Raw genomic sequence first — 17,909 nt, 5'->3', positions numbered from 1 at the left:
TGTTTTAGGATCATAAATAAAGGATTGCAATATTAAGTAAATAGTACTTTTCCTTTGGACTTTATATCTCATTATATTATCCTCAAATAAAACCTAATTAATGTGAGTCAGATGGTGCTGGGCAGAAGTTGCAGATAATAGCTGAATAATAAATAATAGATTGGGTTAATCATTTCTAGAATAGAGAGGATAAAGGGAGAAAAGAAGAAAAAGATGTCCGCTGAGGACAATACAGCTCTACAAGACGTGAATGCAGAAGACCTAAAGCTGAGGCCGCAGTGAGGTCACAGCCGGCGTTTTGCTCACTGTTTCAACTAATGAGTCAGTGGTAGGTCAAAGGTTGTCCAGTCAACCCTTTAAAACCCACACCCACCCACCCACACCCACCTACACACACACACACACACACACAAACACACACACACACACAAACACACACCAACGAAATGTGATGGCGGGCATAATTTACCTCCCTTGTTCTCCTCCTTCCTCTCTGAACTTTTCAGGGTCTTTCAAGTGGCTTCACTCTTCTTACCTTTTCTTTTCCTCTTCGTCTCTCTCTGTCTTTTGTCACATCAAAGAATGACTTTGTCAAACTACCGGTCCGCTGACTCCCTCACCTTTCTCTGCCCTCTGACGCACACACACACACACACGCACACACACACAGACACGCACACACACACGCACTAAAAGCTTAAGATGCAATGAGAGTGTCATTGAAGAGGAGGTTTTTCTTCAGCTACACACATGGGAATAGTAACAAAAAGATGCTTTATCGGGGGAACGTAGGTGTGTGGAAGCTGGTGAGTGTGTTCATTTATTGTGTAAACATGTGTGTAAGCCCGAGGATGAGGGAAAAAGTGAAGTGTAAGTACCCCTTTCTTTCAAGGGAAACAGAGGTCTCCTGTGTTTGTCAACAGCTTAATCGGCCTGTCAATTGGTTTAACACCTTCACATGTGCGCACAAACACAAACACACACACACACACACACACACACACACACACACACACACACACACACACACACACACGGAAGCATGTATGCAATCACACACTAACAACTCCAACTCTAACCCCCTAGTGGTTTTCAAAGGCAGAAAAGAAGGTCTTTGTTCTAAACCACTGAGGGTTGTTTGTGTGTGTGCGTGTGTGTGCGTGCGTGTGTGTGTGTGTGTGTGCGAGGTCTAATGAGCCACGATTCCGCTTGCCGCTGCTTTCACAACCTGGCCTGTCTGTCTGTCACCCTCGGGTGAGAGTGAAAGACAGAACTGTTAGATAAAGAAAGACATTTGATTAAAGGAAAGAGTAGAGGTGTAGATAACCAAGAGATTGAGAAACAAAAAAAGAAAGAAAGAAAAATATACCATAGACCTCCATTCATCCATTCATAATTCAGTCTTGATTTTGAAGGAAATTTGGTTTGCAACTAGCCATTAAACACAAAGTTCACAGAAATGCACCAATGACAACAAATCCTATGCATCAAACCATAAAGTGATATAAAATATAAAAATGGAATTATTAAGAAAAGATCCAGAGAAGCCAAGACATTTTTGCTATCATCAGGGAGATTAATACCAGATCCAGAGAATGTAAAGTACAAGGTCATTTAGGCACAAATGTTCTTGGAGTGAAGTCAAAATAATAACAAAGATTAACAAATGAAATATGGATAAATCTGCAGACTTTGTAGGCAGGATGATTGTTCATTAACGGTCAGCTATGTTTTGATAAACCTCTTCTCCAGTAGCCCCCTGGGGTCCAACAGTGGCTGTAACTTGATCGACAGACAGATGTTACAGTAGCCCGTCTGGGGAAAAATAGACGGAGAGAAAGGGAAGGATTCAGATGTGAGAGCCAGTGTGTGTGTGTGTGTGTGTGTGTGTGTGTGTGTGTGTGTGTGCGTATGTGTCTGTGTGTGTTTACAGTAGTTTATAAAGACAGCAAGATTTTATTTGGGCCTATAAGAGTAGTTTCATAGGAAACTGACTGGTTTTGTAATGATAATTCAGACATTTGAAGGCATCATATTAGTTCATGATATATTACAGAGCCCGGGGGCCAATTGGCCACTGGTAATCATGGTGGTAATAACAATAATCATTCATGTTCTCTGCACTTAAGGGGTAGTTAAAAAGCAGGTCAGTCACTTCAAAGCGTGGTGAATGCTTACCATCCAGTCTATAAGTGTACAGTAAATCTTTTCTCCAGCTGTCTCCTGAGAGCCAGCTGACTGTAACCTGACTCTGAGATGGACAGATGTGGCAGCGGGTCAATAACCTGCTGTCTACATCAGAAGAGAGAGGAACAGACAGAAAGGGATAAAGATACTAAAATCAATGATGTGAAGAGGGATAAAGGAGAAAAAGAAATAAAAATGGTAGGAAAAGTGGCCTGTTGTTAAAAGTGAGATAATTTTTTGTTAAATTTCTACTCTTGGTTGACATCAGCTTGCTGATAAAACAAGATGTAAACACAAATTTTAAGCAAGTATGTTGTTATCTAAGAGATGGTCTTACATTTTTTGGATATACGCTTTGTTTTTTTGTCAAGCGTTAGATGGGAAGATTCATACCGCTCTCACTACTGCATACCTAATGCTACTGCCACCAGCTGATTGGCTCAGGATAAAGACTGGAAGCAGTCGGAAACAGTAAGCCGAGCTACTTTTGTAGGGAACAAAATCTGCCCACCAGCAACCCTGAAGCTCATAGTCTAACATGTTATATCTCTTTTGTTTATTCCATACAAATACTGAAGTGTAAAAATGACACATGGTGGATTTTGCTATGGGTTTCATAGCCTAACAAAGCCAAGCTAAGCAACTCCTGGTGGAAGCTAACTGCTTTTATAGGCTTATTATCTAACTTTTTGCCAAAATTGCTTTAAAAGAAAGGTCTAATTTATTTATTTATTTATTGTATTTTGCCCATTGTGGTTCAGCTGTTGATTCACTTAACTGAGATTTACTAGTGTGAATGTTTAAAATATGCCAGCATATGTCCAATCCAAGCATAGTGCACACCTCAGGGGTTGAAAACTAACATAACCCTCAAGCCTGAACTGTGGTCCTACAGTGCCCATTTTATCTTATGCTTCGGATATGTCCTGTTGCTGACTAACAACCAAGCTGAGATGAATTCCTGAGATCAGGCATCTGAGATATTTATCAATAAACACATGTGAAATCATAGATGTATGAAAATTTGGATGGATATGTTCATATTTGGATTGGTTTAGTTCAGTAGCCTCCATAAACCACAATACTAGAATGTAGTTTACAAGCAACTTATTTCATTAAGCAGGAAGTATTTCCCTTTGGGTTGTCCTCTTGTTCCATCTGTTTGGCATGAAAACAGTACATGATAGCTAAGACAATCTTATGCTCAGTGTTTCACACCCACTGTGAGGCAAAAACTGTCTTTCTTGTACTGTGTAAGTTGTTATATGTCAACTGAATCACAGTTTCTGGTGCTTATTGTACATCTTAATGTTGTGTGCACAAACATGGATGTCCATAAGATCGTTTTATCTTTTGCAGAAACACATTGTAGGCATGTGTGTGTACAGCGGGGACACAAAGTCTGTCGAGTCCCCAGCTCCACCTCCAACACACTGTTGTGACAGTGTTGTCATAGGCATACAGGGAGATAGGAGCTATGTGAGGAATGTACATCACTAAACCAAAAGAAAGAGAGAGAGTCCAAGTTGTATAGTCGGTCTTAGATTTATGGTGTTTTCCTCTTGTGTTGTCAAGTCAACTTGTATTTATACTTTAAAACTGGGCCACAGCTAACTGAGATCAGGTCCATGGTATTTTTTGGGGGATTTCTTATGTTTTAGTGACCTAAATCTTTCTACCAATATTTTTCGGACCATAGACCATAGATGTGACCATTTTAGGCGAATGAATGTAAATAGAAAGATTAAATATTTCCTTATTCAAATTTTATTACTGCAGGTCTGAAATGCCCCGAAACAGCATTTACATCATGCATGAAGGAAAAAAAAGATCCAAATCCATGAAGAGTTTTTTTTTTACCAAAAGACTAGCTTTTGAATTGCAATTTATAGCTAAATTGAAATTGGGTTTCTTTGTGTGTCTCTCAGTCCGACTGTGTGAACTATGTGAAGATCGTGCACCACTATAACCGCACCCACTTGTACGCCTGTGGAACTGGGGCCTTCCACCCTACCTGTGCCTTTGTGGAGGTGGGACACAGGATGGAGGTAGGGACAACACACAGAAAAATCAACATAAACACACACACACACACACACACACACACACACACACACACACACACACACACAACTTAACTACAGGATTACAAACTTCATTTTTCCTTGTTTGAGAGCATCATAAAATTTAGCATAAAAAAAGGATATTATGCAGTAAATAACCTGAGAATGCAACTACCTTCTGTATTTGTCCTCACTCAAACTTAAACAGACATACACACAAACTGTGTTCAGATGCCTGAAAATGTGAGCCCAAGTCTTCTGCCAACCTTTTCATTACAAGTGAGAACATAATCCTAACAAACTGCAGGAAAGAACCTCAAAACACAAGATTTATGTCTATAAAGAGATGAATGTTGACATCTGATATCCTGCAGTTGCTCACACTTGGAAAGCTTAGCATAGCAAAACTGACTCAAGCAAGCTGGAGTCTGATACTGACACTGTAAAAAAGGTAAATTATGGCTAAGAGGGCAGATAAATCCATCATGCTCTCAAGTTCAAATTTGTTTCAAGTCCCTTGCAATGCCAAAGTCTCCTGAAAAGTCAACCCAAAATTTATTCTATGATTTTGACAAAAGAAAAACAATGTATGCTTTGGTGATCACACTTTAAAATAATTGATCTCTTTCCTTTCTCTCCATGAGGACCATGTGTTCAGGATTGACCCCTCGAAGGTGGAGGACGGGAAAGGGAAGAGTCCGTATGATCCACGCCATAATGCTGCATCTGTACTCGTCGGTAACTAAACCTATGCACATTAATATGAGCTGACTATCCATTCACTATACATTTTTACTTAAATCCATTTGAACCATATATTTGTTGTGTTCCTTTTTGAACTATTCTATTATTACTGAATAATTTTGTCTCCTAGGTGATGAGCTATATGCAGGCGTGGCCACAGACTTAATGGGACGGGACTTTACTATCTTCAGAAGCCTGGGAAAACGCCCCTCCATCCGTACTGAACAGCATGACTCCCGCTGGCTTAATGGTCTGTTTGTGTGTTTATGTTTCAGTGCAGACAAAGTTATATTGAGAACTTACAACTTGTTTGAGAAACTCACGTTTCCTCTTCGTTTTTGTCTACCAGAACCAAAGTTTGTTGGTTCCTTTTGGGTCCCAGAAAGTGAAAACCCTGATGACGACAAGGTGTTTTTCTTCTTTCGTGAGACGGCGGTTGAGGCCCAGGGTCTGGGAAAGTCCACCTACTCCCGCATAGGACAGCTCTGCAGGGTGAGCGATTGCTTTAATACTCAAGTCCAGCATTTAATTAAAGTGGGTGACTGGGGTCTGGTGCCCAATTTAAAACATTGCTCTCTTCTCTCACACTTTTGAGTGTAATATCCTGACACTTTACATTTTTTCCTTGAATCAGAATGACATGGGCGGTCAGCGAAGTCTGGTGAACAAGTGGACGACATTCCTCAAGACCCGTCTAATCTGCTCAGTGCCAGGGGCCGACGGCAGCGACACGTACTTTGACGAGCTGCGTAAGTTCACTGTGCACACAGGAAGAATCTGTACCTTATAAACTCATTAAAATAATGTTGGAAAAAAAACATGGTTTAGCATATTTGGTGTTTTAAGTGAAGGCCCTGCAAAATACTCAAGTAAAAGTCATCATGTGTGTCTTTTTGAGCTTGGAGAAAGCACAGTTTTGACATCACCATGTGGAGGTAGGTTAACAGACCTCTGGCCACAACAGATGTCCCACTGTTGTGTGAATTCACAAATCCAACAACACAGTGGTTAAACTGGTCTAGGTTTCTATTTCCTGTCCTATTTTTCAGAAGTTAGAAAAAGCAAAACAAACAGTTAAAGTTTTGGCTGGTTTTCCAACCTCACTTTTTTTTTTTCTTAAACTCAGAAGCATGTCTGTGGGTGCAAAGGGAGAGAAAGTCAAGGAAAGCATAATAAATTAACCAAAATTTCTGACCCCAATTGTAGATTACCATTCAGACCCACATTCCTGCAGACTTGGAGAAAGCATGAGTGAGAGATTAATTGGTAATAGATTCTGGCCTGATCCGAAGCCAGTGTTTTTGCTGTGGGTTCAGACTGAGTTGCAGCCTTGTCTCTGGTGAGTCTTCGTATGACAAAAAGCAACAATGTGATTGACTAGACAGGATCCAGAAGCAAGGCTACATTTCTAAAGCATGGGTTGTGGGCAGAGGAAATATTTCATGATAAAGAAGGCATAATTACACTCTACTCTGATTGTTCCACAAACATCTGGTGCCAGTTCAACTGAGCTATTTTCTCATAAATATTCACAATGGAGAGATAAAACTGCTTTAACCGTTATGCAACCTATATGACTTCATACAATTAAAAAAATTGGGAGGAAGTGGAAGTTAGCATTTATTATTAACTAGCTTAAAACTGATGAGCTGGCAGGGATGACGTAATTTTAGGCCAACACAGAAGTTAGCTTTGCCCTAGTTCCCTTGTCAAAAAGCCAATGGGATTTTCACATTGAATTTTGGATTATTGCAGAAAATAAACTCTGGCTAAAGTTTGATACTTGCATGCTTTGTTCAGCAAGATAATCTTAACAAATAAAAACTACTTTTATGATTTTTGAAACAAACAGCAGAAGTAAAAAGCTACTGTTTCATGTAGCCACTTGATAGCACCTGCCTTTTTAAGGCATTCAAAGGCTTCAAAATGTATGGATGAGGCATTTTCTGATATATTTTATGTCGTAGAACAAAACATTGAAGTCTCTTAATGTTTGTCATAAGATGCAGAGCAGGTGGAACCAAATGCAGAAGATGACAGGCTCAGGCAGATAACAGGAACTCAAAAAGATAACTATTTATTTCAAGGAAAAAGCAACTGAACATTACACGACCAAATCAAGGATCCAACGAAGACTAAACTGAAAACCAGAACTTATATACAAACTACGCTGATGTGGCAGTAAGCTGATTGGCTGGAAGAAACTGAGGAGCAGGGAGGGACTAACGAGGCTGATGCAGGGCAGGTATGTAGATGGGTAAATGAGGGAAAGACAGCAAAGGAACACAGGAAGGGGAAAACACAGTAAAAACAAAGTAAAAGACCAAGTAAAAACAAAGACAGACAAACTAATGAAGGCAACTTAAATGAGTCTTAAACAGACACTTAGTCCAATCTTCCCAAAAGTCTGAAAGAATAAGGGCACAGCAGACTGTGACAATATTTACCACAGACCTTATTTTAGGCAACTAACCAAAAACCCATTAAAAAAACCTTTGACTTCAAGGCAAGGGAACCAGTTACAAAATGCTAATGTATTTACAGGTTTTAGGACACATTTCTGCACCACTCCATTTACAAATTAGCCATAAGAAGTTGTGTTTTTCTACCTCTATCTCAAATGAGGGATCCATTTATTCATGTTTTTTTGGCGCTGGTAATGTATGTAAAATAAAAAATCAAGTAAAATCAAAAAACATCCCTCTTCAAATGCCATGACCTTGAGAAAACATTGCTTTAGTCAAAAATGATGCGTTCTTTTATTATAAACAACACATGTCAGTGTCGAGTCTCACAAAGAGAACACACCAAACCTGCAGTCATGTGGTTTGCACAGCAGCTGCAGCCTCTCCCAAGATGTTTTGGATTGATCTCTGACCATATCTGTGGGCCATATTATGATCTGTCTTTGTGATTATCTCTTGACAGAGTGAAAGGTGAGCTAAGTGGAAGAATTTGTCCAAATCCTAACCCTATCTTAGGCTAGATCTGTCAATCACATTCCTTCAAATGAATAATGAGTCGCTTATCTCTTTACCAAGACCTTTCTGACCATACTTTAGGCCAAATCTTTAGAAAGGACCTCCCTGTTGAAAACACCACATATTTTATTCTTTATCAGCAAGGACAAATGCAACTTGTTTGTTGCAGACACCAACCTGAATTGTTAAAAAGATGTTTAAATCAAACTAAATGGAAAAAATAAACTTTAAAAACTGACGCTGGAAGCTGCAGGCTGGTGGATTTTGTTCCATGTCATGACTGAGTTATTACTGAAACCCCACTTTAAAGCAGACAAGGCTGTAGGGCTTTGCTTATCTTTCTTTCAACCTTTGACCCCTGGACTACCACCACCTGACCTGAGTGTGTGTTTGTGTCCGTCCTCAGGCGATGTGTTCCTGCTGCAAACGAGAGACAGAAAGAACCCTCTGGTCTACACTGTCTTCTCCACTTCCAGGTCAGAGTCCATTCATTATATGTGTGTATGTGTTTGTATGTGTGTGTGTGTGTTTAAGTGTGTGTGTTCTGATGTGTCTAACCCAGCTCCCCCTGTCCCCCAGCAGCAGTGTATTTAAAGGCTCAGCTGTGTGTCTCTACTCCATGAATGACATCCGGAGGGCCTTCCTGGGGCCCTTCGCTCACAAAGAGGGGCCAAACTACCAGTGGGTCCCCTTCCAGGGAAAAGTCCCCTATCCACGCCCAGGAATGGTATGTCAATAACTGTGAAGACTCACCCATAGAGTAGTGTTGAAGTTTCCAAACTTTGTGAAAAGTACAGTTGCTGAAGCTCTGAGGTACTCGTACTTTACTGGTTATTTCCATTTTATGCTACTACATTTTAGAGGGAAATATAGTCAGTTTGACTTATTTACAACACTCAACACATACATTCAACACTCATAGTGTACTACATTTTCATGGCAGCTATAGTTTCACATAGTTATTGTCTGAATGGAGCCATTCGTAAGTAAACCACTAAATGTGAAATCGTTACCTAGATCAAATGATAAATGCAAGAACTTCACTTGTAATGGAGTACTTTAACATCATGGTGTTGCTGCAGTACTTATATGTGAGTCTTATGTGTGAATAGATTTAGGAATTTTTGCTACCTGCTTTCTAATATTTCCATTTGGGGCACTGAAATATAAACTTGTATCAATATGCCTACATTAATCACATGAAATCATCTTTGTGATAAAAGGCACTTCCTAGACTTGCAGTATCAGACCTAATTTCATCCAAAAGCTTTCCACAGTCCTCCCAATCAATATGTGCTTATTAGGGCTCTTACGTTCTACTAAGCACACAAGAGTAGCGTCAGCAGGATTTGTTATGCAGAGCTTCAGCTGTTACTGCCACAGCAGAACAATCCCCATTGTATGACTGCAGAATAGTAATTGTATTTGGCCTACAGTAAACCCTCTCTCACGCCACCATCACCTCACTGGGTTATAAAATTAGCGGAACGAATCAAATTAAAAGAAAACGATTGCGCTTACAAAACAATTATGCAAAACTGCACAGAAAGCAGATTCAGAGTTTAAAATGCCAAAACCACGTTTTTCTCTTCATGAGCAAGTTTGATCTCCTAGACATAGAAAAGTATGAACATATATATATTTGAATGTTGTATTTGGAATGAAAGTCTAAGACAGGAATTTTAATTAGAGTGGGAGGCTGGACTCTGACCTGCAGAAAATCTCTCACGTCCCTGTGACCCATAATCACCTCACTGTGGCCTGCTGGATGTGGCTTTGTCAAGTCTGACATTTTATACCAGTTAACATGCAGAGCAAACAAATTATAGCAAAGTATAGCATGAGTCATTATGGAACATTTGAGTACAAATATGGCACAGAGTACACGCAGTTTGTCCTGTTCTGCAGAGCTAAAACAAATCCCTTACAGTAGAAGTGGATTGGCTGGATTATGGAAACACTTTAAATTAGTGGGTAGGTTAAATCCTATTATAAATCAGAAACGTGCATGCTTATACAGTCCCAGGACAAGATTTTGCAATTGCAGTGGTTTCATATATGGTGATTTAAATCAGTATTTAAAAATGTTTACTTAGTGTACTTGCGCGATTTTGCATCCTCATTGAAGCTCAATGAATTGTGGAGGAATCAAAAGTGCACCTGCAAAATAACTATGAATGAAATTCCTAAATTCAGGCAAGAGTCATTGCAACTTTTGGTGCTGTATCTCATTTGTTTGTTTCTTCTGCTAGGATATTAATTGACATTTTCTCCATGGCTCTCCATTAGTGTCCCAGCAAGACATTTGGCAGTTTTGAGTCCACAAAGGGTTTCCCAGATGATGTTATCCAGTTTGCACGCCACCACCCTCTGATGTACAACCCAGTGTACCCTATGAGCCGACGGCCCATCTTTGTCAGAACTAACGTGGACTACAGTTTCACACAGATTGCCGTGGACAGAGTCAACGCTGCAGATGGACAGTATGACGTCATGTTTATCGGCACAGGTGAATGACTTGTTATCAGTTCTAACTTCTACCTTTATATTTACACATGAAAATAATGACATGATGTTTTAAAAGTCACTTGATGGACTGCATTTCTTATTTCAGACAAAGGAACAGTACTAAAGGTGATAAATGTCCCCAAGGAGAGCTGGAACAACATGGAGGAACTTCTACTGGAAGAGCTGGAGGTCTTCAAAGTAAGAAAACTATGATAAAGCTAAATTTTTGTTGATATAAGCACTCATGCACTAAATCTATTTTGAGGCAGAAAACATGGTAATTTGTTCATCTTAACATGTCTGCGTTTAATGATATCAGTTTATTTGATAAGTAACTTTATAATTTGTTTGCTATATTTCCTTTACTCCTCAGGATGCCTCATCTATTATTGACATGCAGATCTCCTCAAAACGGGTATGTTTCTGTTATACTTAAAATCACTGACAGAAAAAAGTAACATTTACGCTCCCTGTTAGGGTAGGACCCCAGAAAGCAGTTCAGGCTCAGCCAGCACTGGTTGTAGTGGTTGTAGAGGCAAGACAAGTTTTCTACGTGTGCAAGAGCAGTCCATCTGGGCCAATGTGTAGAAAGTTGGGAAAGCATGGAAAAGAACTTCACAAGAGTGAAATGTGGGACTTAGAAACAAGCAATATTAGATTTAAGCCAGGAGCCATTGATGATGTGCTTCGATCTACCCAAAATCCTAAATGGATGGAGGAAGACCCATAAGATTTGTTCAAGCAGCTTCACTTAGGCTTGTTTTACACTCTGAGAAAATGAGCCAGTCTCATACATTTGGAGACATACCCAACTGCAAAGTACTCATTGAGCAGGAAGCAACCACAACGAGGGTCAACAAATCATGCAGCAAAGATTTTTAAACATGCATAATATATGACAGCTTAAGGCAGGGAGGCACAGGTAAATAAGAGTATATCAAGGAAAACTTGTAGTCCCTCAGGAAATAGCTAGCACAAATCTCAAACCAGATCTTGTGTGGGCGCTTTGGATTTATAACTGTCACCAATGCAATGTCACAAGGAGATGTTATCACTCCTTTTAAAGTCCTGGAGCTCTCTTTTAAGTGTGTCCTACAACTCTGTTTCCTCACAGCAACAACTGTATCTGGGCTCAGACACAGGCATTGCCCAGGTTCCCCTTCACCGCTGCAGTGTGTATGGGAAGGCCTGTGCTGAGTGCTGCTTGGCCAGAGACCCATACTGTGCCTGGGATGGAACATCCTGTACTCGCTACCTGCCAAACACCAAAAGGTCTGTGACACAAACACTAATGACACACACCAGATGATCAGTTATTACACTGGCAGGAGGAACACAATGAAAACTGTTGTGCTTTCAAGTATAACTGATATTTTTAAATTCCTAATCATGTATTATAATGAACTCTTATCAACAACATTTTACAGACGCTTTCGTCGCCAAGATGTACGGAACGGGGACCCCAACACCCTGTGCTCTGGAGGTATTATTCAAAAAGTATAGTTTTGTTTGGTTGTTAAAATTAAAACATGGACGGTCAGATAGCTGTGACTATTTGGAGGAATTAATGCTGCAAAAGGTATATTCAATAAATCAGAACAAAGACTCATTCAAACACCAACAGTTTCTGTGAGTCAGACCAGGATCAAACATCTCACTGTACATGTGCCAAAAAATTCCAAATCCTTCCACCCTTCACCCCCGGTGACCTCCGTTCTGTCAGACCACAATACCAGCATTCTGCTGCTATCTGTCTTTCTGCCACATAACTGAATCAGGGTAATTGCTCAAACTTTTGGAGCTCCAAAGTAATACGATTACATCATGTGGCATGCAAGTCAGGTTCTGTAAAACTAATAAAGGTCAAAGTAATCGTCTCTGATGAGAGTGGCATTACCCCAAAGTGCTGAGCAGGGGTCAGTTTAGAAGTTAACACACTATTGTTTCCCTGATAATTTGTGTAGTGCTACTGGCCAGAGACAAAACTGATCTCTTTCTGATCCCATCTTAGTCTTGATGTTGCATGTTTTTGTGTATGTTTTGTAGAAATTTGAGCACATGTACTTCCGCTTATGCTTAAGATCTCTGTCATAGACATCACTTCTTTGTCGTTATTAAACCTCATCACTCATATTGGCAACATGCATGACTAAACACTGCTAGGACCAGAAGAGTCCTTGTTTGGTGTCACACATCAATCATGTGACCAAATTTTCAAATCAACCCCCTCAAATACTGACAAATGTCCAGCAATGTTCTAAGGGATGCTGCCATAACGTGTGACTGAGTGAACTTTACTATCATCAGCCAACAGAGGCTTTCATTAATCAGTGTTGACTAAGACTCTATTGCATTAACATGTTTATTGTGCTAAGAACTAATACGATTAACACCTTTGTTGAGCTAAGAGCAATTTCTCTTGTGATGCCAATGAATAAATATATTTGTTCACAGGACTGAAAAAGACCAAGCAACTATGTTTACAGTTGACGCTTTATATATCAGGAAAACTGTTTCAAGCGTTGGTTTCTTATTGCATTATCAGCTCAATTTGTTTCTGTCCCATATCATCCTGTCTTTCCTGTCTGTTGTTGTCCAGTTATTTTTACTCCTCCCTGGTCCTTGTTATTAGTGAGTTGATGTCTTTTGTGACAGTACACCCCATGATGTCCTTGTCTCTGCTGCCCCCTGCAGACCACCATAAGCATCGCGTTGCAGAGAGGAAGCTTTATGGAGTTGAGGGAAGCAGCACTTTCCTGGAGTGTATTCCTAAATCCCTTCAGGCTAGAGTCACCTGGACCTTCCAGAAACATCCACAGAATCCAAGGGAAGAGGTGAGAGGGCTTCTAAAAACTGTACATTGTCCAAAAGGACCCTTAGTTCTCTAATAGTAATGAAAATGTACATTTTATCCAGATTTAATCATTTTTCCCACATTACATTTAGTTTCTCTTAAAAGACGTTATTAGGACATTGCCCCTTAACATTGGACTGAAGATGGTACTGAAGATACTTTTTGCCTTTTTCTGAGTTCTTGGTGATGATTACTACTGCTTAAGTCAAATCAGATTAAAGAGCATTTCACTTACACGATACAAGTTTACTGGGTGCAAAGCTGTCAACCTTGACGGATCAGGTTTTAAACCCAAGATTCTTTTGCAGTTAGTAAAACATGGGCTTTACCCTATAGATATGCATTCAGTGTAATTTGTGCAGTGCTGTGTAGAGCCTCTGTTAGATCCACAACATAATTTCCATTCTCTTAGCTATTTCTTAAATCAGAGTCCAAATCATCTTTACAAATGTACGTGGAACTTTACTTGACAATCTCAGAACCCATTTCATACAAACTCAAAATCTATTTATAGGGAATATTTCATCACTGACATTGGTGCTATACACACTTGTACAGTAAGACAAAAATGTCATAGGTGCACATACAGCTGCAAATTTTCAAATTCTTTTTTTTTTGTTTTTTGTTTTTAAGGTGCGTCTAGATGACCGCATCCTCCAGACAGATAGAGGCCTTTTGATCCGCCGAGTCCTGAAGAGAGATATCGGCCTCTATCAATGCCACGCCATGGAACATGGCTTCACCCAAACCTTGCTAGGCATCACCTTGGAAGTTGTACCTTCAACATCCTCTTCAGTCTCCAATCTACCCTCTGACGCCCCTGTCCGATTAGACCCCCGCAGCGCAGGTGGGCCCCCAATGACCAATCAAAAGCTTTGGTACCGGGACTTCATGCAGCTGGTGGACCACCCTAACCTGAGCACCGTTGACCAGATTTGTGAGCAAGTTTGGGCACGAAAAAACACCGGCGTTGACCAAGTGGATAAGACCTTCCCCGCACCAGTGAAGGACGTCCCGCCTCTTGGCCCTGCTGTCCGCCCAGCAAACAAGAAGTGGAAGCATCTTCAAGAGATAAGAAAGGGGAGAAACCGCCGGACCCACGATGGAAAACCAAACCCTCGGGCGCCTCGCAGTGCAGGGGAGTAACGACATAAAGACGTGGAGGGAGAAAAGAATGACTGATCCAAGATAAACGGAGGAGATTGTTAGTTAGAGTCTGAGACCAAGAACTCCTGGAGGTGTTTACACATACAGATACACAAACGCACATAAAACACACGCAGACACACACACACAGCACCTCCTCTATTGTGTATATTTATCTATGGATGCCCCCACTATATGGTACCCCAATCCCTGAGTCCTCGTCCCACTGGCCAGCCCCTGCATGTGCTGCCTTACTGCCCAAATTGATTCTGCACGATCCCTTTACACTGTTCCAGTAGCGTAGTCGAGTGTACAGCAGGTATGTGGGAGTGAGTCCGCCTTTATCTGTTGGCAATAAACTTACACTTACCTGTCATTCCCTTTACCACTGACTGAATATGGAAGGTGGGTTCACAGCACAGGATTACTACATCTTTCATTGGGTAAAGTTTGCCTACTACATGCCAGCTACATGTTATATCTGGATAGTGGCCCACAGTATAACTGGACTACACCAATTATAACAAAAACAGCCCCAAAGTTTTGGATGACCTATACTCACGGCTTTTCTTACCTGAAGATTTCATACCAATGTAGAAAAATTGTGGACTCAAGTTCTGCGCAAAATGGGAGGGAATTGAGAAACTGGAATATACTGGTCTGTAACTGGAAACACATTTAACTATATGTGCAATTGTACAAGCATGCAGACAAACACTTTTTTTTAAACATTATTTCTACCAAAACAAATCAACTTCCTGTGGTGCTTTGTTGCACATATTTCCAGCAACCTCACTTTTCACATGGTTTTGTGTGCAAATTACATAATGCAGTCACAGAAGAGGTAGAGATGCCAGCAGCGTGGGGCAGCCTGTGGAACAGATCAGCATGTTGCAAAACTGGTTATATTATATAGTATAAGTTTTTTAGTGGTTTCCTTAGGCACATTGAGGCATGTTGCAGCAAAATAAATCCCACAATACTTGCAGTCACGGTTAGTTGTATCTGGCAAGATATAATTATATGGCTTAACTGGTCCAAACCACTAGAGAATGAGGGGTGGAAAAACTACTGGCATTCCATGATGTGAGAGGAAGATGAGATGTTTACAGTACACAGACAAAGCTGGAGCACAAAGAAGTCAATCTCTCAAAGCAAACAAGACCTGGATTACATCTAGAAAAGTTATGTGGTATATTTAACAAATGTTGTAATAAGCATCAGAAGTGCATATAGAAGAAGAGTTTTGATATGATCCAAAACCTCACTCTAAAACTCACTATTTATAGGTTTTTAATTGGTTTTTATTTTAGGCTGTGTTTAATGTTTTTTGCATTAACATTGAGGAGAGATCATGAACATGTTGGTTTGGTTTGGAAGCATTAACACGATGAGGAGGAAGAGGGAAGTGGACTCTATGACAACCCATGTTTTTGGGCTACAGTACAGTATATATTAGCATGATATTTATGAGTGATTTTTTTTGTATTCTAAGCGGTACTTCTACTCCTTGCTCTTTTACACTGTTTCTGCATATGTTGTTTGTGATAAATAGATATATGCAAATAATGAGATGAGCGAGATGCCGACTTCTCATTCAGCACGGTAAAATGCACAGAATTCTTCTGCGCCACCCACAATGCATTTCACTGTCTGCAAAAAAAAAACAAAAAAACTTCCATCTGACTTCATACACTGTTGGAATCACTTCTCAACGTAGTGTTAGTCATTTATATCATTGACTTTTGCTGCTTAATGATGTCATCTCTTCCTAATGGACAATTAGTATGATAAAGTCTTCCTTCTCTCTGTCTTTAGTCTAATCTCTCTCTGTGTATTATCTGTAATAAAACCTTGTTTGTTGGTCGTCTGTGCTAACATAGTGTGTGTAGCCTGCCCCCCTTAGTGTCCATTGTGTGTACAGGCTTCAGAAGTGGGGCCTAACTGTGGTACCATTATTACAGTCTATCCACATGATAGCAACTGGCCGTGTAAGATAAAACATGCATTTATGTTTTATTCATGAAATCTTAATGATTTTTTTATGATGAAAATTTGATCTGACTTGTGTTGCTGCCACAGATTTGGCTTTTTTTGTGTGTTCATTAATTCACACAGGATCTGCTAAGTGGAGGTAGCACAAATTAGGTCTGTGAGTGGATTTTAGATGTATGGAATCATTGTCATTGTTATTTATATACCTTCTTTATAGAGATGTAATTAACTCTTTAAACCGAACTGAACTGACTGACTCCTGTAAAAGACTGACTCTGCATTTTGACACATCTGGAATTAACTGCCAAAAAGATAACAAAAAAAGAGTTAAATGAAGATGCTACCTGTCTGCATTTAAACCACAGAACTAATTGAGTTTAGATTACTAATTCACTAAATTAAAATTTTAAGTCCTGTAGTTTTCTTAAATAAGAGATAATCTACATTGGTGGTGATGTCAAATATGCTTGAGTCTCTCTTTTAAGCCAGCTGTTGTTTTGTGCTCTTTTGGAATTGCATGACCAATGTTAGTGGCTAACGCGTTTGACAATGGTGCGGTGGCAAGAAAGAGTGAGAGAAAGAAAGCACAATGTTGAATATTATTATTATTCCTATGTATTTATGTGCAAAGATAAGCTGATATGTTGTGGTGGATTTTTATTTTTCTTATAAATGTAGATTTACATCTGTATTGTTCCTGTTCTGCTGAAAAGGACTCATCCTCAACATTTTGTTGGACATTACAGCCAATGGAAAAAAAAACAAAAAACAAAAAGCTCCTCCCGAACAGTGTCCGATTAGAGTCTTTGTTGTTCACACAGCCCTCCAATCAGCACTCCTGTTGTATCCCATGCCATGTGACGCACCCCTGAACAATAGCTCGCAAGGAGAGGCTTGTGTGTCTGTGTATTTGTGTGAGTGAATTGAGTGAGAGAGAGAATTGTATGCTTGTGGTTCATGTGTGTGAGAGTTTTGGGGGGAAAGCAGAGCTCTGTATATAATGGCAAAGGAACAGTGTGTATGTGCATAGAGCGGTCTGTAGGTGAGAGTTCAAAGGTCGAAGGCCAAAGTTAATGTGGTGCACTGTAATACTCCCAGAGGTCTTTGTGAAATGTCATGTCAGATTGTTTTTGATTAACACAATAAAAATATGCAGTTACTTAAAAATGAAATTCCTGATTTGTTCTGTAAAGTAACGAGGAAAGGGAATTAGGGAGAAAAATATCTTTTTTTTCTGGAATAATCAATGAAAAAACAATGAGTCGTATTTTGATCATAACAATGTGAGGATGAGTTGCACTGCCTGAATGCAGGAATGAATTAATGACCGGGGAATCATAACCAGAATGGCTGAACAGAGTTTGATTCATTCAAATCTATATTTGCTTGAATTTAAATCAGTTTGATTAAACTTTTATTCTACTTTGTCCA

At 39.8% G+C, this 17,909-nt stretch overlaps 1 protein-coding gene across 2 annotated transcripts in view; it reads left to right on the top strand.

Annotated features, from left to right (window-relative positions):
• sema3b (sema domain, immunoglobulin domain (Ig), short basic domain, secreted, (semaphorin) 3B) overlaps positions 1-17,650 on the top strand; it is an 85,320-nt gene extending 67,670 nt beyond the window's left edge. For both annotated transcript variants that reach the window (XM_088082402.1, XM_042491326.2), the window contains exons 5-18: positions 4,116-4,235; positions 4,895-4,988; positions 5,125-5,244; positions 5,344-5,486; positions 5,629-5,743; positions 8,382-8,451; positions 8,558-8,702; positions 10,265-10,484; positions 10,590-10,681; positions 10,857-10,898; positions 11,598-11,755; positions 11,911-11,966; positions 13,178-13,317; positions 13,971-17,650. In XM_088082402.1, the coding sequence (XP_087938528.1) occupies positions 4,116-4,235; positions 4,895-4,988; positions 5,125-5,244; positions 5,344-5,486; positions 5,629-5,743; positions 8,382-8,451; positions 8,558-8,702; positions 10,265-10,484; positions 10,590-10,681; positions 10,857-10,898; positions 11,598-11,755; positions 11,911-11,966; positions 13,178-13,317; positions 13,971-14,483 (2,028 nt within the window). In that variant the 3' untranslated portion in view covers positions 14,484-17,650. The remainder of the gene's footprint in view (positions 1-4,115; positions 4,236-4,894; positions 4,989-5,124; positions 5,245-5,343; positions 5,487-5,628; positions 5,744-8,381; positions 8,452-8,557; positions 8,703-10,264; positions 10,485-10,589; positions 10,682-10,856; positions 10,899-11,597; positions 11,756-11,910; positions 11,967-13,177; positions 13,318-13,970) is intronic.
• The last annotated feature ends 259 nt before the right edge of the window (positions 17,651-17,909 follow it).

Source organism: Plectropomus leopardus, chromosome 9, assembly GCF_026936395.1.
Source record: "Plectropomus leopardus strain MGB_pleo_1.0 chromosome 9, ASM2693639v1, whole genome shotgun sequence".
Lineage (NCBI taxonomy): Eukaryota > Metazoa > Chordata > Actinopteri > Perciformes > Serranidae > Plectropomus > Plectropomus leopardus.
This window is presented reverse-complemented; position numbering and strand designations above follow the sequence as displayed.